The sequence below is a fragment of the Pleurodeles waltl genome, chromosome 7 (assembly GCF_031143425.1).
Source record: "Pleurodeles waltl isolate 20211129_DDA chromosome 7, aPleWal1.hap1.20221129, whole genome shotgun sequence".
Lineage (NCBI taxonomy): Eukaryota > Metazoa > Chordata > Amphibia > Caudata > Salamandridae > Pleurodeles > Pleurodeles waltl.
In genome coordinates this window covers 65,461,832-65,486,672 of record NC_090446.1, presented here as the reverse complement: position 1 = coordinate 65,486,672, position 24,841 = coordinate 65,461,832, and the positions used below count along the sequence as shown (strand labels likewise).

The 24,841-nt window shown below is 42.8% G+C and overlaps 1 protein-coding gene across 1 annotated transcript in view; it reads right to left on the bottom strand.

Moving 5' to 3' along the window:
* LOC138246804 (alpha-2-macroglobulin-like protein 1) overlaps nt 1-24,841 on the bottom strand; it is a 179,966-nt gene that overhangs the window by 71,465 nt on the left and 83,660 nt on the right. Inside the window, exons 16-21 of the mRNA XM_069201567.1 lie at nt 24,079-24,224; nt 23,399-23,548; nt 16,785-17,018; nt 13,627-13,750; nt 12,420-12,585; nt 9,320-9,545 (exon numbers count right to left, since the gene is read on the bottom strand). Of these exons, the coding sequence (XP_069057668.1) occupies nt 9,320-9,545; nt 12,420-12,585; nt 13,627-13,750; nt 16,785-17,018; nt 23,399-23,548; nt 24,079-24,224 (1,046 nt within the window). The remainder of the gene's footprint in view (nt 1-9,319; nt 9,546-12,419; nt 12,586-13,626; nt 13,751-16,784; nt 17,019-23,398; nt 23,549-24,078; nt 24,225-24,841) is intronic.

Sequence of the window (24,841 nt, the reverse complement as noted above, 5' to 3'; positions counted from 1 at the left end):
TTGATTTAGAGCTTGCCTCCTGTTGTTGAAGTATCAGGGACATCAAAGACTTCTCTCTGCCAGCACCTGGAGTCTTTGGAGGGGACTCCTACTCTGCCCTGTGGTGCCAATCCAGTTCCTGGGACCCTGAAAGGAGAAGCTTGCAGCATCAAGACAAGGAAATCCACGCACAGAGCGTTGTGCGGGTAAAGATTGACGCAACTCTGATCTGCGGCTGAAGAAACGACGCGCCGCCGGCTCCGCAGCTGAGAAACTACGCTCGCAGGAAACACGAGTGAAGAATCGACGCACGGAGCAGGAGAAACGAAGCGCAGCATTGCTGACAGAGGCTGGGAGATCACAACCCGTGTGTGTGACTGTTTAAGTCACACACTATTCAAAAAGCACAGCAGAGCACTTATCCACACTTTAGTGTGCAAAAATACAAAACAACCTTAGATATATCCAATGTTTTTTCCTGCCAAAATGAAGCGCCTGAAAGTCGCGATCTTACAGCAGTCAGCGCATTAGGCTCGCAAAGAAAATGTTTTAGGCTCAAAAAAGGGTATAAGAACAGTCCTGGACTGTCTCAACACATGTAACATCCATTTTACAATACATTGACCCTGAGGCGTTGCCCCACGTAGATGACATCTCCCTCATTGATGATGACCTTGTGCAACCTATAAGACGGATTGCCCGCATTGTTGTGGGATTTGCTGAACAAGGCTATAAATTTAATTTTAAGAAAACGAAAATTGCATTTCTCAGTGTCCCATTTCTGGGATGCAAATTATCAGATGAACGAAAAAGCCTAGCACCCCACTTTCTAGAGAAGTTCCTGTAACTACAAACACCGAATACCATAAGAAAGCTACAATTACTATTGGGGTTTTTACAATTTTGGCAGAACATACATTCCAGATTATGCACAATGAATAAAACCACTTTATGCTTTGATACGTCCCGACTTTTCAAGTAAATCTTAAACAGTCGAACACACGCGCATTCTGCGGGCATTGCAGTAGCGCATGATCAAAGCAAAACACTTGCATACACGAGATTTTAAAAAAACTTTGGTCATCAGAAAGGTCGCTGGTGCCATGTGTTTCACCTATGTAACATTCAATGAAGGTGATACCGTAGCCATAGCTTACAAATCACACTTATATTCCATAGCTGAATAACTCTTTGCTCCCACAGAAAACATTCAGACTGCTGTTCAGATGCCTGTCATTAAAGAGAGACCTTTGGCCCAGGAGAAACTTGTTGTTGTCGTAACACCCATACCAGCCCTTGAAGCTGTCACAAAAGCCAGCGTTCCATACGCAAAAGCACTACATCCATATTGGATTCAATGGGCCACGTCTCTGACAGCCACTGATGTTGATTATGTTTTTGACCCAAAACTTCAGACTTAAGAGTTCCTTCAATACGAACTAAAAATACCCAATACCAGCAAACATTCTGCCTATCGATCAATATCACACAATAATTTATACTGATGACTCAGCCCAAATAGCGGTAGGCACAAAAGAAGAATACTCCTCTGCCTGGGTGCTGTGAGTGGCTACATGAAGGATGGAAAATTCCACTATTAAAATACTTACACGCAGTCCTTAGGGGGCTGTACTACACAATTGGTAGAGCTCTATTATTGGCAGTGGAACAAATGTAGAATGAACACTTAACACTTATAGTGTGTGGTTCGTTTTACTGTGTCCAGTCCTACAGTGAATACCTGCATTATTGGTGCCAAAATCAGTTCTAAGTCTCCAAGGGGAACACCACCAAACACAGATTACTGTGGGGGAAAGTAGCAGATCCTAAAGAAATGCTACCAAATTCCCATGTAGTATATATTGGGTCATCAATGTGTAGGATTACACATTGAAGGCAATACCTCGGCTGACAAAGCAGCTAAGTCAGCAGAAGCTACAGCTTCTGTTGCTACAATTACTCATTCTCGGACCAGGCAGAGTGATGAAACACTGGCTGCTGTGAAAGCTTTAGCTGAAAGCAAGTCCATGCCAAAGGCAGATCCTGCAAAAGATTCCTACCTCATAAGTGCCTTAAATGTTGCCTTGGTAACAATACCAGGGGTGGGTGATTGTGTGATCCCCAACCAAGACCAAAGACCTGAATTAATAAAAGTAGCACATGAGGGTGTTGCATCTGCCCACGAAGGTATGGCAGCTACTATTTCTCTACTACAAAAACTTTATTGGTGGCTGGGTCTATGCAGAAAGACCAAACAGTATGTCCTTCATTATGGCACCTGTCAGCAAATAAAAGGGTCCACCATCAAACACCCATTGCAAACACCCCTTTTTGTTTCCAACAAACGACTTCAATGTGTGTACCTGGACCACTGTGGTCCCTTGACACCTAATGGTGCATACAAATACACCTTAGTCTCTGGTGATTCATGCTCCAGATTTTCATGGGTATCAGCTGACGCTCAAACTGTTATTAAAAACTTGCAAGTATTTATTGGCACATATGCAGTTGCGGCATTTCATTCGGTCCAGGGCCCTGCTTTCGCCTCAGGGGCATTCAGGAACACCATGTGGACATTGGGGGTCCAACTGCATTATTTGTTTTCATATCATCCCGAGGGAACTGGTGTTGTGGAGCCAAGAAACTGAGATTTAAAGCAATCCTCAACAACAAAGGTTGTAGTTGGCTTAACCACCTGTCTGGAATCCAGAGAGCACTTAATAATCTGCCCAGAAGGTCCCTCAAAGGGCGTACCTCATACGAAATTCTGTTTGGCATACCTCTGTATGTCCCGGATCTTGATGGCTCTGGCATGGTGACGGCAGACACTTTTTTTACATAAATGAACACGTTACTGTCTTGCAGGAAACACAGAAAATCTGTGACAAAAACGCATCTGCATGTGCCGCCACCTTGGGAATAACGGTCGCACCATTAACAGCTACAGGTTGGATTCCTAAAGTTGGGTCCGAGAAATAATTGCTTTAAAGATATAATTTGTCTCTTCATACCAAACACCGGTTCCAGTCCTGAGAATACATGGTACCAGAACTGTCTTCCTATTGCCGCTGCCTGGTTCTAAAGAAAATCGCTTTGTGTCCATTGACAATGTCCCAGTGGCCTATGCTACACAGCAGGCCCAGAGGACTCCTTAGTAGTTCCCAAACCCCTCTCACTACCAACCAAGACATCACTCTTCAGGCTTTAAGCAACAATTAAGATGCCACTCCAACCTCGGGGAGGGTGGAAAATAATCTTTCACTAATTCCTTTAACTTCATTTGCAACAAGGAATGTCCAGACTTCTGAGTTGTACCACTCAAATTCAACACAAACAGATGGGATTATCTACAATGAAGCACCAAGGGACACACCTGCCCGTTCACCTCTTCCAACATTGGTGCCAGTATTTGCATGAACTGCTACTGGATATTTTGAACATGTCAACTACTCTTTCACTGATTCTCCTACATTTTCGACGGCACCTGTAGCAACAACACGTATGCTGCTCAATTTGCTTAAAATTACCGTCTAATTCGTCCGTGGACTTATCTATGGATTCTACTAACTGTTTTTGCCTTTCTTCTTTGGATTGGCTTTGTCATTGTTTTGTTTTTACTGATACATGGTCATTATCTCCCTGACTTGCATTGCTGTCAAACTGGTGGATAAGGTCCTGAAACCACACTTATCTTATCACAAGGTCCGAAGAGACTTGTCCCTGGTGAACATTTCAGCTGTACCAATTCCTGATGGGATTGTTTGGGATAAAGTACAATTCGATATCTTAGGGCCAACTGAGATGCTTTAAATTCCATACATGTTTAAAATTTCTAAGAATGATGTAATAACACAGGGATTTGTTTCTGATGGTTGGGATGTAAAAACAGTTGATGCTAGGCTTTTTGAGCTTGAATACTATACTGTCTTTGAAAGTGAAGATGTTTACGTTATGTTCTATTACAATTATTAGGAACATCACTTCAGAGAACTATTAATAATTATACATAATGGGAACCTTGCCCGACTCTGCCAGTTGGGAGTTCTAACACATATATTGAAAGGTTTGCATATTTTTCTTGGTATGATGTTAAAAATCTGAGGCCCTCATTATGAGTCTGGCTCTCCTAGGAGCGCCAGACTCGCAGTGGTGGTCCGGCCTCCACATTATGACTGTGGCACACATGCCACGGTCGGACGACCAGCAGCACTACTTTTTCACCAGCCGACAGCCTGGCAGTTGCGGTTGCTAAAAGATGGCGGAGACGGGGTGCCTGGGACCCCAATGGGCCTATTGTCTGGCACTTGGCATGGGCTATGCAGGCGCCCCCATGGACAGCCCCACCGCGCTTTTCACTGTCTGCTTAGCAGTGAAAAGCGCGACGGGTGCACCCGACGCACCGCAACATTGCTGCTTGCTCGATTAAGAGCCGCCTTCAATGTTGTGGGCTGTTTCTCTCATGCCCAGCGAAAAACTCATAATAGGGGCTGTGGGAGGGCTGCCGCATAGAAGGTAACCTGGCCACAGGAGTTTGGCAGGCAGATTTTTCCGCCTGTAAAACCTATAATCAGGGCCTGAATCTTATTATATAAATTGCAGAAGGTCTAGTTAGCAGACACCAAATTGATTAATTCTGATTCCTTTGTTTCCCAGTTGGCTATTGAAGGTTATGAATATTGGTTGAAGTCAATTGTCTTAAAGAATGTGGGGGGAACTGAAGACTGGAAAATACAAGGAGGGAAGCTTTGTTTCGAGCACGTCTTATCCTGTTTCAAATTATATTTTTAAATGAAATGGTACAACAAACAAGTTGTTCAGGTTTGGCAAACACTAAGGAATTAAATGCACCCAGTAGCCCCTCTCCAGATACATTTATTGATTGTCAAAAGATTTTATATCACACTGAAGAACAGCTCAATGGGAGGGTCCAAAATGGAACATTTAACACATCACTTTCAGGTCCTAATGGGTGGTTATTGTGGCCAGTGGACACAAATGGTTATCATGCATGTATTGTTAAGTTTTCGGGAGGTATTAGAGTGAGCAGACAGGACCCTCAATATATATCATTAGAGCACTCAGGTATTGTTACCACTTACAGCGCTGGTAAATTCTTCCAGCAAAGGTTAAAATCTTCCATACTTGCTACTGTAAGGGAAGAATTAGCCTCCTCTGAGAGGACACAGATTTACAGGACTTCCTGTCAGGTTCCAGAAAACCATGCAAAAAGCACTTTTTATATGCCATTTATAATCAGATTTGGAAACTTTCTCAACAAGAAGCCACAGCCCAGTTAAGTCTACTAGAATAGGAAAACATGCAGAAAGCATTAGCCATTGCAGATAATGGAATGAACACCTTGTCCAATCGCATATACAAGCATAATAACATCATTTCATCTGAAATAGACATCCTACAAAATGTTATGTCTTTACAACATGGACAGAGTCAGCTTAGTTCCATAATGCAGCTAGGTTGGACTATACAGGTTTCGAAAAGTGGTTGTGTTCCCTGGCAGTACATGAGTCTATAGACCTGTTTGCCGCATGTAATTTAACATGACGGCAACACATAATGGCTAAGAGAAAGCAATATATGTAATGTTAAAGATCGAAAAGTTAGAAAAGTTGCTTTTTACTGTGGCAGAAATACCATCTGCAGTCTGGGTAATTCATGGGGTCATCAATCTGCCCATTTCAACACTGCATTTTACGCTGTGCTTGAACAACATTCCAGTAGGCAGAAATGAAAAGTTAGGAGACAGTTACATACATGAGGTGTGAGATCTGTCCTTCTCGTACAAATGTTTTGATAGCATGAAGGAGGTATTTCTTAGCGGTAGTGAGTTTGAGACTTCTGTGACGAATTTGATGATTTGTAAACAGCCATCCTTGCATGGAGCATGTAATGCTTCTTCTGCAAATTTAGCCTGTTCTCTGAAGGGAATTCCCATCCCTTTGATTCCTCCAGATTTCCAGGTGCTCTCGAATGTGAGCTATGTGGTCCTGAATGAAGAGAGCTGTTGTAGGATGTGAGACACAATTGCTTATGTAGTTTCAGTCTCCAAAATTGTCGCCTGTTGCTGTAATGTGCTTTTTTCACTAACGTGACAGAAAAAGGAAGCAGACATCTGGCCACACATTGCTCCTTCAAATGTAGATTTTAACAAGCTCAGCAGGCTAAGGTCTGTGTTATTTAAAAAAAACTGTGTCTCTCACATCTTCCGAGGAGACTCACCAAGTGGCAAGGTTGTCTGCAGAGATATTTTGGAGCACCACTCTTGGAGGGAGGAACTGGAGTGTAACGGGTCTTTGTCACTCAGACCAGTCCTGAATTGCGTGCAGCCCGTCTTTTATTATTCGTGGTGCCCCTTCGACCAGGCAGTGGAAGTGTGTCTTAAAACGCAGCACATACCTATTTGAATGCTGATCTGTTGATGTTCTCACTAAGGGCTCATTACCAGACAAGTACATTGTGATTGCATTTGCTACGAGAGGCTTCCTATGATTAAGTGGCTCTCAGTGCTACAACACAAGGCACTTCATGGGATGCTACTGCCTTGGCTGGGGCTGAGGCCCAGGAGCATGAGTGCTCTTTCATTCTCCTTGTCAATGAACTGGTTTCATTAAAATCTTCCTGGAAACGATCAATCTTGATGAGATTGGTGATTTGTTTTAAAGAACATGACTATATTTAATATGCAGACATCTGGCCTTTATTAGACAATTATGTTTTTAAATTCTAAGTTGACTGTTTTATTTGGCCAGCATGTTTAGTCTGTTTTGCTTGTCAACATGGACATTTTAATATTCTGCATTTTATGCATTTTAATTTGCTTTTAATATGCTTTTAGAAGAACACCTATAATAGGTTACTTTAGACTTGAGCTTTGATTTACCTCTACACTTTGAACCAACAAGGGGAGAGTGTTGTGAGGTTATTTTAGAAGCTTACAAGGGCACATTATTTTAGCTTAGGCCTGCAGCCCGCAGCCGTGCTTTTTACCTAGTTACATGGCATTTTATTCATTTTATTATTTTAGAGAGGCTTCATTATGTGGGAATGTTTTTTATTAGTCTATCAACTGCCCCTTAGTTTGAAATTTTGCTATTCCTTTCTCTGCACAACATTTTCATCTTTGCTCGACTCAAGGCTGTCTGCTGTTGTTTCCAAGTGAACATCTCCTCTCATACACAGAAATATATGTGTTATCACATCAGGGAAGTTTCTCAGAACATCACATGTTTTATTATAAGAACACCTCGCTGTCCCCTATAGAGAAGATGGGAATTCAAGCCAGAATTGCCACCGCTTGTGCATGTTGTCATCGCAGTTTCTACTGAGACCTGAAGTCTTCTCACCTGCATGGGGACAGTCTCTGATTATACCAAAGATATCTTCTTTACCTAAAATCACAGGTATGGGGCTGACTTGCTTCTGGAGGCCAAGAAGGCAGATTAGGGCTAATGCTGCCATGTTCTAACGTAGAACATTAGTGGTGTAGGTAGGAATTCATAGCTAATCATTGTGACAGTATAGTGGGACTTTTCCCGTGTTTCACTTTCGTTGTCACTGCTTTGGTTTTATTATTTTTCATCTCCTCATAATTGCAATACATGCCTTTTTATGTAGGGTGCAGTTGTTTCAATAAAACTTATTGAACCTTCTCCTGCCTTTGTCTATCTTTACATGTGTAAGACTGTTGGAGCTGAGAGAATGGGGTAACACCTGTTCCACCATGGTTTCCCCAATAAATCTGAGTCCATGCGTAGGGCTGCCAGAAATCACCTTTACCCTTGGGTTTTGGTGAGGTGTTGCTAGAGGGCCGGAAGGGTTAGGCTGACAGCTGTCACACGGTGGGAGATGCGACTCAGTTCCCCCATGCTCGCTGATGCTGCCGCCCAAATCCAGAGGTCTTGTTAACATAGTGAGAGTCAATAAGACAATGTGAGAATCATCACCGAAACAAAACAATGCAGCCGAGTTCTGTCTTTCTTACGCATGACATCAGGTGAGAATCATCACCAATTCAAAGCACACAGTAGCCAAGGCAGCTGCAAATGAGGCCTCTTGCTTCCAGAGGTCTTTCTCTACTCAAGAGCTCACAATGTTCCATTCACATCCCCCAAATACGGTTGTGCTTATGGGGACCACCTCCTAGTTCCTAAATCTGTCTCTTCAAGATTCTGCAGTGGCCAATCCCTACTCTGCATTTAGCTATGATTGTAGCCTCGGATGCCCTCTATCGTTGAAGGGCCTCAGCAGGACTTAATTTTTTAACCTATTTTCAGGCCTTGGCCTAGGAGTATATTATATCTGTACTTATACCAAGCTCATGTAATATGTTTAGCAATGCTATGCATGGGTTGAGGCTAATGGTGAGCTACATGTCTTCCTCTATGGTCCTGCCCACCGCCTCCCAATATCTCTTCAATGTGCAGCAGACCACCTTAGTTATTTGATCTCTGTAACATTCTTAAGGAACATCAGTGAGCATTGCTTACTGGTTCTACAATCAATCGAGGTATGGCCAATTAAACAGTTTGGCTACAACTGGACTAATGAAATGCTTTGTATTTTTGGCTTGCTGTGGTCTTTTGAATATTGATGTAATGAGCCTAAGTCTTGTCTACCCCAGATTTAGCCATGTCATCCTACCTCTGTACAACAGCACTGGCTGTCCGCTTTTTGTTGCTAAGACATCATGTTTATAGCCCTGATATTTTAAGGCAAAAGTTAATGAAGGCTCAAGTTATCTATAAAACCATTTTGGGCACTGAGTGCAGTCTCATTCCTTTGCTACTCTGCAATAAGCATGTTTTAGTTTGTTCTGTTGTCAAGGGAAATGCCAAAGACTGTACCCGGTAGAGAGGAGATCAGATATTCAAACCTTGCAAGACGTTCACCTTTGATCCCATGCATGTACTGGTAAACATTACTCATTCTTTAGACACAAGTTATCTTTTTTGTGTCCTTTTTTAACTTAATTTCTCTCATCTTTGGGCAACAGCCTTTTGGTGAAGAAACCGTCTTTTGGAAGGTTTTATTCCCCCTTTACCCCTTCTGGCCCAGTGAGGTCTCAAAGATATGGCTTATATACTACATATGTGAATGCTGTCCTTTCCAAACCTCTTCTTGTTCATTTGACCAAATCTCTCAAATGAGGAAATTTACTCAAAAACTCTCATAAATGATCACATCAATAGCGTGCAGATCAATCAGAGTTTATTCTCAAAGAGATAGAAGCCACCAGCTGTCAATGATCTATCCCCCCAACAGACATTAAATCAGAATGCAGTGATCATATGAGTTTTCATCAAGGATGCAAGAACACTCTTACCGCAATGCATTCCTTCATGTAGTTGAAGATGGTGGCCTTCAAGGAAAAAGACTCTCCTCGGACAACAGAGTAGGGCAGCGTCAGACCCACAAAGAAAGGCTTGAAGGTCTTGAGAGAGGTCACTTGAGAAAGGCCAAGGCCATCGCTTGCCATACAGAAGCAGTTGGCCTTCCAGTCTGTTATGGTGTCCGGAACATGGAAAGACATGTTCTTTTTGCCAGAAGGACTAGAAAGATAGTGAGATGGAAAGACCTTAATGAGCTTGAAAAAAGCAGAGAACTACAAGGCATTCTATGAACTGTTATTTTCATTTATTTGTTCTTGTAGAGGCACATCATGGTATCAATGTTGAACACCCTAATCACCATGGTGAAACTGATCTGTCATAGACTAGCATTGTATGGTCGGTTCCATGGTATTCTGAACAATTCATGAATAGCTGCAGTGCCTCTGGTGGACCTGCTTTCTCTGGTTGATCTCTCTCGTGGGATCAGCACCAAATGAGGTCACAGGTTTATGGAACATCCCTCAGGTGTCCACGGGATGTCCCTGGATATGAATGACCTGCTCCTTATAATGGATCCATCAGTCAAGGTCACTATCTTAGGGTGCCTTTAATAATCAATCATGAAGCTCTGTCATCCTTTGCCTCCTGTTGTTCATTGTGATCCTATCCCAAACAACAACTGAGTGCACAGTTCACGTCAGCTCTGGTTCTGATCAACCTTTTCCATCTGGTGAAGGGTAAATATATGGGATCATGGAATATTCTTTGCATCTGTCATGCTCTTAGGATAGAACTGGAAATGCAGAGATTCCAAGCTTAATGGGCACCATCTATGCAAAGGTCACGCTCCCTGTGTCAAGTTATCTAAAGGAAGTAAAGTTCTGGTTTGAAAACAACACATTTTATCATTATGTTTCCTTCGTAGCAAGTGATGGCAGATACAGATAGTGTAATTAGCAAAACCTATTTGCTTTTTTATATGGTCATTTATTTGGTCTGGCGTTTTTGTAAAGTGTTACAACTTGGTCGCCTCAAGTGCTTTAGGGAAAGGATACATAAAAATGTGGAGAATAGTTGATACACCTGGAGGCTGGTTAACTAAATTGTCTATCAGCAGATGGGAAGACATGATGGAGAGAACCCGTGACTGGACAACCCCCCATTCGGTGTAACCGAAAGCCTGAAGAAGAACCCCAAAACTCCTAGAAGTTTGGGACAGCATAGGCAGAATCAGTGATAGTCACCTTGCCACTGCCAGATGTGTGAATGTTGAGGAAGGACCTCGTGTCCCTTAATTTCACTTTTGAGAATTCAACCACTCAACAACTAATTTACAGTGGGGTTATCAGTTAGGTGCAGTCATTCATTGTCTTCCCATAGGAGGAGCACATGTATTTCGTTCCACATTCATCCAGGTGGTACGATGAAGAATTTAATCTGGCAAGTGCATTTCTGGCTCAGTGTTAAAGTAACAGGCTGTGCTAGGCTCCCACCTTAGGGGCCTTCATGGAGATCGCACATTCCACTTTTTTCAGCAGCAACTCTGCCATTCTCCCACCCAGAGTCACCTACTAACATTAGGCTGGTTAATCCGAAATGCAGTGCTAGCATCCCTCACCAGAGGTGGACATGAAGGTTCCACAGTTCTCAGTCATTATACAAATTCTGTAGTCCCCTTATGCAGTGCAGGAGTATAGTAATTCCTCTGTGTAGCACACAAGTGCTGTAATCCCTTTACGGAACACAGAAGTGCTAAAATCCCTCCTTGCAGTACAGAGGTGCTCCAATCAATTCATGCAGTATAGGAGTGCTGTAATCCGTCTGTACGGTATAGAAGTACTGTAAACCCTCTATGCAGTATATAGATGCTGTAATCCTTCTTTGCAGGGCAGGAGTGCTGTAATTCATGTATAAAGTATGCTGGTGCTTTAATACCTCTTTGCTGTGTCTTGGCTCTGTAGTACTGTTATGCAGTTTAGGAGTGCTGTAACCCCTCTATACAGTATAGAAGGGCTGTTATTTCCTCTCTGCAGTATATGACTTCTGAAATCACTGTATATGACTGAATTGCTTCCACTGAGGGCACTATTAAAATTGTTGCACTGTTACACAAGGGGCCAAATTAAAGAAAAGTGGTGCTGCATTCAATGGAGTGCTACTTTTCTTGTGCCACACCTGAAGCCCCGTAACGCAACCATGTGAGCGCAATATTTAAGCTACAGTGTACCATGGCAATATTTGGAACAATAGCGTCAACATTTTTGACGCTACTGTGGCGCTTTGGTCCACTAGTGTCAAAAATTCTAACGCTAGTGGGGCAAAGTACATGGAGGCCCATTGAATCCAATGGGTGCGTCCTTTTAATGCCTGCTGAAAGCAGGCGTTAAAAATGATGTCAAAAAAGCCTTAATGAAATCTTGTAAATTTCATTGCACCATTTTTGCGGGCTTCCTTGAGCCGTAACGCCCCCTTTGCATACATTATGCATGGCACATGCATAATGTGGCGCAAATCGTCGCAAAGTTGTGCAATGCATGCATTGCGCCACTTTGTAGACATGACACAGTGTTTTTGGCAATCTAACATCACATTAGCCTCAGAAAAATGAAACTAATGTGGTGTTAGATGGCCCAAGGCCATCCTTAAATTTGGGCCAAAGTTGCTTAGGCATCATCACCAACATCACCAACATCCCAGATAAAGAATTGGCTTTTCATGATTGGTTAAACTAACTGATCTGCCACCTTGAAGGTCATAAAGACGTAAAAGCTTCTCATTTGCCCAGTGGTGGATTTATTATGAATTGTATGGGTTGCTGTGGTATTGATACAGCACAAACCTAGCCGAAAGGCAGCGGTCTGGTGCATTCTCATCCCATGATCCCAGGTGAGCTCCTGAAGTAGGGGAGATGGGTCTGTATTCTAAGGGTTCACTGTTCCCAATCAGTGGTAGGAACATTGTTAGAGATAGACACTGTTCTGCCATCCAGGTGTATACATCACAGATCTCCTAAAACCTATTGGACATGAACTGCCCTGCACATCCCCCACCACTGCATGGGGTGTGTCATTAAGGCCAGTTCTTCCCACTCACCCTGCCGGTACCAGCTTCCACAGCCAGGTTTCTGGGAAATTCTGTCGGGTTTTCTCTTCTGGTTCATCCTCAGTAGGCTCAGCAAATCCATCCACTTCGTCTAGCACAGGGGAATCTTCAAACGTCATCTCAGGAGCAGAGAAAGCCATGCCGACCCCACTCACAGCTGGAAGCAGAAACACAGTACCGGAATTATTTGTTACATACAAATACTTCTACTCAAAACAGAACAAATGATGTGCTGCTAGGGTTATTTTGGTTGGTCTGCTCGTCCACAGTTGCACTTCTAAGGTAGAAGAAGGTGTGATATTGAGTCAAAAAAACATTTTGAAATATGATTAAACAGATGCCTCCTATGGTCTTTTGCTTGTTTGTCACCATCAGGTGACAAAGCCTGTGCTAGGCACATTATCTTAACACTCTAGAAAACAATGGATGGGCTCCCAATATTCTTTAGGAACTGAGCTTAAATGTGGATAATTGAACGAGGGCTGTCTCCAATGACTATGTTGATTCTCAGCTCCTAGACCCAAGCTCTTCTGGTCTTGCAAGCTTTACGTCCTCCTTGTGGGATGGAAGTAGATGGGCTGCAAGAGACTGGAGAAGACTGTAATGGACAAGTTTGTACCACATTTGCATTGGTAGTGTTAAAGTAACTTCATTCATTGTATCCCAGTGTTGTTTGAAGGGAGAACTCTGTTGACTAATGGTTATAGGACACACCACGATGAAGAACTTTGATCAATGGAAAAAATTTATATATCATAGGTAGGTATCAATGATAAGTCATCTGAACTAGAATGTTGGGCGTATGAACAATTAACATTACTACGCGGAGTCCTTCATTAGGAGTTGTGGAATCCCACCTCGAGCTTTTGATGATTTAGAGCCCAGAGACCCTGTTACATGCTGCAGGGGTTGAGGGATGGACCACAAACCCACCTCTACCCCAACCCTGCAGCAACAAGTGTGGAAGGAGACAATGCTGCCCCCAGTGAGGTGCAGACCTATTCCCCCATAGCTTGCCAGAACACCCCGCTCCCCCCACCTAAGCAGTATCCTTTGCAAGTGAGAACACATGAAGCCCAAGTGCTGTTGCAGGTGAGACCTAAAAACCAGCCTAGTTTGCAAAATCAACAAACAAATCTGTCCCAAAGCACACCCAGCAGAACCAATCACAATGATAAAGGTTTAAAAAGATCCTTACCTGATGACATTTTTAATACGGCGTTTGCCCTAAACAGCGTTGCTCTCGGCCAGTCAATGTCACGAAATGAACAGTCCTGCGGTTTTCTTATATTCAGATTGGTCAGTACCTTCAAACCTGCACTCTATAACCCGAACAGATAGACAAGTAATGGTTGTTTGCATTCTGATATTGTGTTTTAAGTCTGTATAAAAGAATCAAAGGAAGAGCATAAGGGCAAGAGGAAGAAGGAGCGAAAGAGAGAGAGAAAACATAGAGAAAAATAGATTGAGATATAGAAAAAGAGTGGAAGAAAAAGGGACAGAAAGGCTGAATGACAACACGGAATGATAAATAGAGAAATTAAATTTTAAAGATGTGAAAGAGAGGAGTAAGGGAAAAAGAGGAAAAAAGTAGGAAAACAAACAGGAAACACTAGAGAGGTGATAGATAGATAGATAGATAGATAGATAGATAGATAGATAGATAGATAGATAGATAGATAGATAGATAGATCAATTAGATGGAGATAGAAATATTGATTCATCCAATTAGATGGAAATAGATAGATAGCTAGATAGATAGATCCAATTAGATGGTGATAGATAGATTGATTGATCCAATTAGATGGAAATAGATAGATCGATAGACAGATAGATAGATAGACAGATCCAATTAGATGGAGATAGATAGATAGATACAATTAGATGGAGATAGATAGACTGATTGATCCAATTAGATGGAAATAGATCTATAGCTAGCTTCATAGATAGATAGATAGATAGATAGATCCAATTAGATGGAGATAGATATAGATAGATAGATAGATAGATAGATAGATAGATAGATAGATAGACAGATCGATAGATAGATAGATCAATTAGATTGAGATAGATAGATTGATTCATCCGATTAGATAGAAATAGATAGATAGATAGATAGATAGATAGATAGATAGATAGATAGATAGATAGATCCAATTAGATGGAGATAGATAGATACAGAGATAGATAGATAGATAGATAGATAGATAGATGGATAGATAGATAGATAGATAGATAGATAGATAGATAGATAGATAGATAGATAGATAGATAGATAGATCCAATTAGATAGATAGATAGACACAGAGATAGATAGATAGATAGATAGATAGATAGATAGATAGATAGATAGATAGATAGATAGACAGAGAGATAGATAGATAGATAGATAGATAGATAGATAGATAGATAGATAGATAGATAGATAGATAGATAGATAGATAGATAGATAGACAGACGAGGCAAGAGACACTGGCACACTAATACCAAGTATTGTGGATATAACAGATGACCGTACTGATGAACAATGACTGTACACAGGGTTCGGGGGTTGATTTCATGAACAAGAAAACAATGGTCAGTGTGTATTGGTAAACTTACGTATAGCAACGTTAATGGATGAAACAATTAACAGATGATGAGATGTACATACTGATGCAGGCTTTGGTAAATGTAAAGAAGGATGCAAGTACGAATTTTTAATGGATGCGTAGCCATAAGGGCATTTTTAAGAATAAACAGATATACAGATGGGCTGGTAAATGCATACTTGGTATGCATACTTGATAGCTTAGGGATTGGTTGACAAGGCTGCCTGATGGGCAGATGGTAGTGGGTGCATTAGTGTGCGCATAGGTGGGGGAGTAAGTACATGAAGGAATGAGTGAGTTGGACAAATGGGACAAACAAGTAGACATGCATTGATGAATGTCTGAGAGTGCTGAGGAGAATAAGGATGGTCAAGTGGATGAATGGTTTACTTCAGCTTACAGATATGTGAGTGACTGGAAAGCTTAAAATGTGAGCAGCAAGGCCCTGATTTATACTAACGCAGTTTTGCATGAAAAAGTATACCGCCGGCTAGCACCATCTGAAGATGCCGGCCGGGTGTGAAATTTATGGTATGGTGGTAGCCGGCAGTAAGGCCTGGCTAGCCTCATGAAACAGAATGCTAGCCGGGTGGGGGAGGCGTAGGGGGAACAGGAGGTTGTGCATCAAAGACTGACACTAGTCTGGTAAGAGGCATAAAAATGCCTGTAACCAGACTAGTCTTATCCTTTGACGCACAACCCCCATCGATATGACTCCTGCCTTAGTAAAGACAGGAGCCATGCTCAACACCCCAATGTCACCTGGGCATGGCCATTGGGCCCAGTGCCATGTAGGGCGGCCCAAGTTAGGTCCCCTTATGGCACTTAAAAAAAAATTAAAATACTCACCTGAAATTACCTGTCATACCTGGGATGGGGTCCCCCCATCCACTAGTGCCCCTCTGGTCTGGGTAGGGGTGTCCCTGGGGCTAGGGAAGGGCACCTGTGGGCCCATTCCATGGTCTCTGACAATGGAAATAGGCCCACAGGTCCCCTAACACGTGCACTGATCCAGGCGTTAAATAATGGCACTAAGCAGGCTTAGCGCTATTATTTAAGGCCCTCTTCCCCCATGTTTGATTTTAGCACGGGGGAAAAATATGGCGTTAAGGCCATATAGTCATTTTTTTGCATGGGAACGCCTACCTTGCATTTCATTGACGCAAGGTAGTTTCCCGCAAGCAAAAAATGACTTTAACTCGATAACTTTGTCGCTAGATGGATCTTGCACCAAAGTATAAATATGGAGTTAGGTTTGCGCAGAATTTGCGTTAAAAAAAAAATGCAAATTCGGGGCAAACACAGTATAAATCTGGGCCCAATTGTATGGTAAGTGGATGACTGGGATAAATGAGGGAATGAGTGTGTGACTTAGAATTGGATTGATAGATGCTGAGAGCAGAGCACAGGCAAGTAGATGAATACATTGGTGACGTCTATATGTAATGCATGTACACAGCACAAAGATACTCTAAAGGGTTACACATTTAGAAAGGTTTAAATTAAAATGGCACTCTAGACCTTGAACTGTGGAAGCACAAGTAGGAATTGTACAGAATGCACCCAGGACTTTGGGACAGCTGATAGGACAGCACTGAGTTAAAGGGTTAGATAGACTGATAGATTCAATATTGGTGCCAAAATACAACACCCTTAGATTCAGCCAGAGTAGTTCATAAATCAGTGGATGGGTGAGCTGAATGGATGGGCGGATAAGAATGTTATTGAGTAAACTGATACGTTATGGTTGCTCAGAAGAACTTACCATGAAGAGGCTGAAGGCATCTGGCTGATCTTGGTTGCGGGGGTACGGTCTAGGGTATGGCCTGATCGAGCGACTGTTGCGAGTGAGCAGCCACGGACGAGGCTCGATCACAGGTTCCCAGGGAGCAGGTAATGGGATGGGTCTGGGCAGTGGGCGCGGTTTGCAGGGCCGCGTATATTCATGCACGCGGCTGGGGTATCCTCCTTGGTTGAGGAAAGATAGCAGGCTGTACACCTAAATGAAGATATGGGAAGAGACAGGGAGCTCTTAATTGGGAGTAACTTTGCCACTGCACATGCTATTGGGTTATTTAGTAAACCTGGACAAGTCGGACTAAAATACATGTTTACAAAAGGCTCTTCAGAGTCACAAGGAAGAAGCAGCTTTGCAAAATGATTTTTCAAATTCTTCAGGAGGTTGTCTGCCAAAGAAAGCACACATGCAGGTGGCAACATGGATTCCTGTTGGCTACTGGACCCAGCCAGGGATAGTGATAGCTGGGCCAGCTTAAACACACACACACACACATGTCTAACTACTGGAGGTTGAGGAGTTCAGAAGGATGCTTTACACTTGACCAGGGTCTAACCACAACTTGCTAAACATCTCAGTTTATCTTACTAGACTGCTTCTGGAGAGGCGTACTCCTTTCATCAAGCAGCAAAGTAGACATTGTACCTGGTGTTAGGTATCAGATAGCATGCTGGTGAAAAGATGAACTTACAGAAACAGGACCAGCCAATGGGATATTTCTGCAAACAATGCCTATTCTACCCTCACCAACTACCTGGGCTCAATCAGTTATGGTCTATGGTTCAGTAGGGACTACTTTATGTAATTACTATGGGCCTCGTTTAGTATTACTTGCGATGAGAATGCTTTGATTTGTGGAAGACTTTTTGAATAGGGAGGAGAATCCATAAGTGAAATTACCTTCACCAGATAGATAGTATGTCAGGTGATGTGCAGCGGATGCATAATGTTAGGTAGCATGCACACAGGTAGGAAAATTAGACCTACATTTTCTCTTCATAGTACAATTAGCTGCAAGATTTAATGTTTCCGTATACAGAGTAGATTCTGGCTTAGCCTCCTTCAGCATTTTTGTTGTATGATTCTTTTCCTCTATTGGTTTGAGAGACTGTCAATCACATCTTGGATCAGCCTAGAGAAGTATTTCATTTTCACCTTCATGCGGTTGGCTACTCGGTGTTTCTTGTGCCTCCTAAAAAGTAGTTCCACTACAATGCATGCAGTACTATATTGTATCTGAAAAGTATGTTTAATCATAGTAAATTATTTACACATACTTGTATTGAATACATTGTTCTTTTTAAAAGCAGTTTGACTTTTAAAAATGTTTAGTTGACCCTGACCTTAATACGGACACCTAATTGATTTTTTGTGATTACATGGGATGGACTTATTGCAAAATGGCCGACCTGAAATCTTACAATATCCTGGTTCCTGCTTCACCCCACTTTTTGATACTGTGGCTCGTGGTGTTCACTGCTTCTGCTCAGCCACACCATACTTATTACAGCCTCACTGAGACTCAGCAATCTTTACTGACCCTCTTCTGCTGTGCTCTGCACCCCTTGACACTGGTCTCCTGGCTCCTCTACTTCGATGCCTCTCTACCCCTCAGTCACTGATTCACTGTGGCTTCGCATTCCTGCCTCACTCCACGTCACGATTTGACTTACCATCACTTCAGTGCAGCTCACAGCATCCCAACATCTGCTATACCCCAGAATGCACCTCCCTGCTCCTTTGACCTATCACTCATCTCATCTCAGTCCTGAGCAGTCAGCGGCCCCTGAAAGGCTCTTGCGCTCATTTGGTACTGAGAGCTCCCATCATCTGTTCTGAATGGTTATATTTATGAAAAGGTTACACAGTATCTGACTTCTATTACTATCACCACTCCATTGGTACTCGTTTACCACCACCACAATTACCACTAATACCACTACCACCAGCCACTACTATCCTTACCGCCACCACCATTAAGTCCACCAGCATCCCCATGAGCATTAATGCTAACTCTACACCACCACTGCCACTACCACCAGAACAATTATCATTAATATTACCATTAGCATCATTACACAATTACCACCAAAATCTCCACTACCACCACCATCACTACCACTGCCACCACTATTGCTAACCTCACCATTACCACAAACCAACATTATTACCACCAATGACATAAACATCATCACCACTGCCACCATTACACCTTCACCATCATTACTATCACCATCATTATCGCCGCTGTATCTACCATCATCATCATAGCCCCTACACCAACATTACCACCCTGAATACTACAGTGACCATTTACACATTGATCAGTACTACAGCCATCAATACTATTACTGCGACTATCAAACCATTCTTGCTTGTTTCATCATTGTGTGTTGGATAGTTGAAGGTTTGTGTAAGAGGAGGGGTGATATGGGCTAGAAAGAGACCAACACAAATTGAAGAGGTACCCCGTACACTCCCAGGGGGACAGGGTTAAAGTCAATACAAAAAATCAAAATTCCCTTTAAGGGAAATAAATATGTGTAAAAATCTCGAAATATCTCAAATACTAATATAAAGGTTCACACTGGCACACTTCACAGGATCACCCACGGAAGAGCCAAAAAAAGATAAAATCTTGATTCATGACCGTCATTTAGCCGTCTCCCTAATAAACAACTATTATAAAAAAACAGCTTCTTTAAACTTTCTTTTTTATTCTTTTGACATCAAAATTTGAATAAATACAGTATACATTTATAAAAAATGCTAAAACTTCAGTTCATTTTGACACATACTTATTGATAATCATTACATCAAACATACATAATCCAATCAAATACTATCATATACATTCTAAAAAAACTGTCCTGACAAGAATTTTGACGCTAGTGTAGCAAAGCATCACAATAGTATAAAAAATGTTGATCCTATTGCTCTTACGACCATTTTGGTGCACCATATAAATTATAAATACAGCACAAACATGGTGTCATCAGGTGGGGCATGGGTGACATGAAAAAAGTGGCGCATCAGTTCCAGTAAATTTGGGCCAAGGTGTGGCCCAATAAAAGAGGGAGATTACTTTATATTTCGTCAGTCATTAGTGACAAGGGAAGACAGGAAGGACTTTCCAGAGAAAACGTGGCTTTTCGAAAACATTGTCAATTGCAAACATGTATAACATTGTCAATTGCAAACATGTGTAACAAATATATATGAATAAAGATTTATGTGAAGGATATTGGTATGAATGTAAATACCCTCAAAGGGAGCGATTTCTTGTGAATGTTCTAACCAGCTCAATTTCAAACTAATTGAATATTTAATCAGGCCTTCATTCTCGCTCCTTTGCGCTGGTGGTCACTCATTTTAGGGGCTCAGCACTTATTTTTCCTCGATGGACTTTGATCCATAGAACAGAGTGAAAAAACACATAAAGGAGGAAGAAGAGGACGGAAAATATGACAAAAGAAGAGAGCAGGGACTTGCAAGAGAGAGACAAAGGTGCAGGGAGTGCCTGATGGTGGATTAAACAGGTAAAAGGTAGAAACAACGTGACACAGCCCTGGTATTCGACACGCCAACATTCAGTAGTACAAGCTGTGAGTTTCTGCGTAAAACTTTGGGTCCCGGCACTTACTTTTTTTGTAAATTAAGCACTGCTGCTATTCATTGTGTTCAACAAAAAATGGAAACACTCCTTATTTTTTTTTTACATGAACCTTAAGAATGCAAATAACTATAAAATGAGATATCTATTGTTACTTGTTCACTAGTAGCTTCTGGTCAGCCAGCTCTCTGAGCTATAGCGCTTCCTTGCAGTTGCGGCTCACTGCGCTCTGAAGGGGCAGGGCGGGTGCGGCGTGCGGGGAGGGAATAGGGCGAGGGGAACATTTAATAAAAATGTTTTGCTTTTTTTTAAATGTACTTGGTCTGTTGCCGCTGCGCAGCTTCTCTTTCCCTCATCACTGCAGGCACAGGCTCCCAGCCGGCCCTGCAGCACATCCTGACGCTGCTCAAAATAGCATTAGGATTGGCTGGGAGGGCCCAGCTAGGGTGTTTCCAGGTAGACTGGGAGCCTGTGCCTGCTCTCTCCAGCCCAGCAACACAGTGCCGGGCTGGAGAGACCACAGTGCGCATGTGTGTTTGGCTGGTTAGAGATGGCCGGCCAAACATACATGCGCCCTGAGGGGAGTAGACACTGCACTCCCCTCGTCTCCATCATCCCTCATGGCCCGCCCCTTTTACAACGAAAGGATAGTAAACATAGATTATTATCCTTTTGTTGTAAAAGGTTTGCAGCGGCTGCTGCTGGCGGGGTGGCAACGCTCCTCCACCCTAGCAGAGGGGCCGCCCCTGCTTCTATGCACTCATCGCTATTCTGAGCTGACTGCTCACACTACAACTGCAGAAACTGAGGGGCGGGTCACATTTGTATACACAATGAGTTATAACTTCCACTCCTTGCCTATGTTGGAGCTGCCAACTCACACAGCGCCACAATGTGTCACATGTCATTGGCTCCCTGCACACAGTCACCTGGCGAAGAGCTGATATCACATGCTGGAAGGAATGACGAGTGGGAAAACACTGCACTGAGTGAGTTTCAATATCGTTGTTGGAGCTCTGAGCAACCAATGCGTTTTGAAAACACCCCAGGACATTGGCCATAGCCTCAGCAAGCATTTGTCTTATTTTTAGTGGGGTAGTTTGTGGGATCAGGGGGGCAGAAGTGTCAGAGGCGTAACAAAACCTGAGGGGACGTGTGCCCCAAAATGGCCTTGGATGGTGAGGGCCTCTCTCTCATCTTTTGGATCTCTGGATGAACGCAGTGTGGCCTGCATCCACCAGCGGGTGATGCACATGCACTGAGGACTACCATGTGAAAGGTCGCGGGGCACATATGCAAGAGCACCGGTTCGCACTTGGAGAGCTGTGCAGCAGCTCCAGGTCCATCCTAGCCTCCCTGCTTCTGGGTTTCACTGGATCTGAATCACTGCAAGGCTAGAGTCAGGTGGGGAAGGAACAGGCCAGCTTTGGAGATGATGCTTGGTGCTGGTTGTGCCTGACCAGTGTAAGGGTTCCATTGTTGTTGTGGAGCCCTAAGAATGTCTCTAGATGAGGCCTTGTGTTGCTTTAAAATTGGTAGCTGTAGAGTAATGATATCAAGGACGAGTAAGCAAAGTCTGCCCACCTAGCTGAGGTTGCGGGTTTAGAGTCCTTTGGGTATGAAAGATGCCCATCAGGTTGGCAACGAATGACGTCAGCAAGAAGCTTGATTGTGAGGACTATGGCAGAGAAAGAGATGTGGGAGGTCCGGATAAGGCCATGAGGTAAGGGGACGAGGCCCTGCATCCAATGGGGATGGATTGATTTGTCCTTAGATGCAGGAGGGATGATGTAGGGACTGAGACATTAGCTTGCTGTTTGTGGGCTGCTGTTGTAAGGAGATGCAGCCCAGAATGCGGAAAATGTGAGCTTTGCCAGACTGATATCAAAAGGTTGTAGACTGTGTCAGATCATCTCCCCCAAAAGCAGCTTCTATTGTATTAGACATAAATGCGACCATTAGATTAATGTCTGAAGAAAAAGGAACACGATTTCAATGTGAACTGAAAAGTGGCATGAGGGCCCTGACATTGCACTATGGAAGGCGGCCATTTTGAATCATGCCATGGAATGTACGCCGCCCACTATATGTGTGAGACATTATTGCGAATTACGAAGGAAAACCACAGCGACAATACTGCAGCTGGAATTACCAACATTGAAGGGTACGGTCATTACCAGGCGCAGCATTACCACAAAAATCACAAAATTACCCTTGCACAATGAAAAAATAACAATAACACCACTAGGTGTATATGCACCGATTTATGAAGATTTTGTCAATATTTCAAGAATGTTTCCCCAGATAATTTCTGCCTGCTTCTAACTGGCAAAATAGGACCACATACACACCCACAGGTGCAGGTTTTACTTGAGACTTTGTAATCCGGATTCAAATGATACATTTGACAAATGAATCTAGAATTAAGGGTTTTCATAACAATGGTCAAAGTCTAGACTCAGTGTTAACGTAAGGAATTTTGGGGGCCCTGTAAAGACATATTTTGAGGTCTCCTTTCAGAACAAGTTGGAGTAGTGTTGACTATTTTCTGATAATTCAAGCCTGCACGAGGAGAGGCAATGCTATGCTTTCACACAAAAACAGCTGAAGTATGTCTTGCTCACTGCAAAAAAAAGTTTTAAGACAACACTGGGTAAAGAGAGACACAAAGTGAGAGGAAGAGGCAGGAAAGGAGAGGTTATGAAAGAGAACTCAATACAATTTTGATAGAGTGAGAGAAAGTTACAAAAAGATCACTTTACAGACGGCCATTGAGATGGTGGGGCCCTGGGCAATTGTCCATTTCGCCCATGACTTGCCTTGCCTTAGGGCCTCTCTGTGTGAACTAACTTGGTCGTCCTAGGCCTGTGGTTAAAAGAAAGTGCTGGCAAGGGACGCAAAGGAATATTTTATGGTCCACCTTGTTTCATGAAGCAGTTTACACCAAGGAAACACCTGTGTTACTTACACTGCTGCTAGAAACCTCAGCCTCTGGTTTTAGGAGCAGGACACTCTTGTCCACTGCACGGATGGAGCACAGGGACCCTGGGGATGCTTGAAGGTGCATGGTGACGTCAGATCCAGGAAGCGTCTCCTCCTCAGAGAAGCCCAGTGTAACCTGGGAAAAAGAAACAAGGAGCAGAAGGCAATGGTCACCAAGCTACAGAGAATATGAAACTTTGTTTGATATATAGCTTTGTATACAAGCTGTTATCGTTGAGTACCACTGCACATAACAGGTTTTATAATTTTTTGTTGACATTAGGAAGGAAACCTGCAACCTCAACCAGGTTGAACAATCTCACAGGCTTTGATATGAGAGATATTGTAAGTAATAAGTAAAAAAAAGAACGACCTTGTGAGATGTAAAGGAAAGTAAGATAAGTGGGGAAAAGAAGGAAAGCAAGAGAAATAAGGCAAAGAGAACAGAAGCAAGACAGAAAGAGAAAAGCGAAGCGCCACAATAGCGTGGAAAACTTTGACAGTATTGTGCTAACAACCGCCATGGTGCACCGTATTATAAATACATCATCTCTGATGCGCCACCTTTTCTTAAATATGGGTCTGAATGAGGTAGACAGACAGTTGTCTACATCTCAAGGACTAGAGTTGTATGTAATATATAGGAAAATCCTCCTCCAAACCTACCATATTCTTAAAACATTTGTCGATAGCAAATGTGGTGCTTTCAGCAGCAATTTTCTTCTCGGCCAGCGCGGCGTAGACCAGGAGGGTGGCAGATGGCGCTAGTTCGGCACTGATGGGCATCATGAAGGAGAAGGAGCCTGCTAGGTCTGGGAGGGAGCACAGAGATGTCAGGAAAACCCACCCAGTGCCAAAACAAGAGGAGTAAAGCAGTAGACCCCCACCAACTACAACTCAAGGGGTCATTCACAAGCACAAGGTTCAAAAACGGCCAATCTTTCTCGTCAACTGAGCGTACAGTCCGACCAGCATTTTACACTCATTTCGAACTCACATCATGCCTATTACACCTCATGGCCTGGATAACTGTGCTATATAGTTTAAGGTTTTATGCTTTCTGTATTAGATGTGTATGCTTAGATAAAAAAAATGTCATGACAGTGATCAACGGCCGCTCACTTAGTTACATAGGCCACGCCTCTTAGTACTTCTGTTTCTTAGACCTCATCCAACTTTTAAGGCTGCACAAATAAATAAATGATGCTTCAGCCCCAAGCTCTGTTACATCACTTCCTGTCCTTTTCTGTATACCCTGTGGCCGTAGCTCACTCAAAAATGCCACCTATTCTTCACTGCTACATCACTTCCTGTTTTCGGAAGCCTATGTAGAAAGAAAGGTGGATTTAAATTCAAGTTGGAAAACCTAGTGTGGCAGCAAGAAAACACTATACTTGTGTTCTGGTGAGGTTGGGGATCAGTGACAATA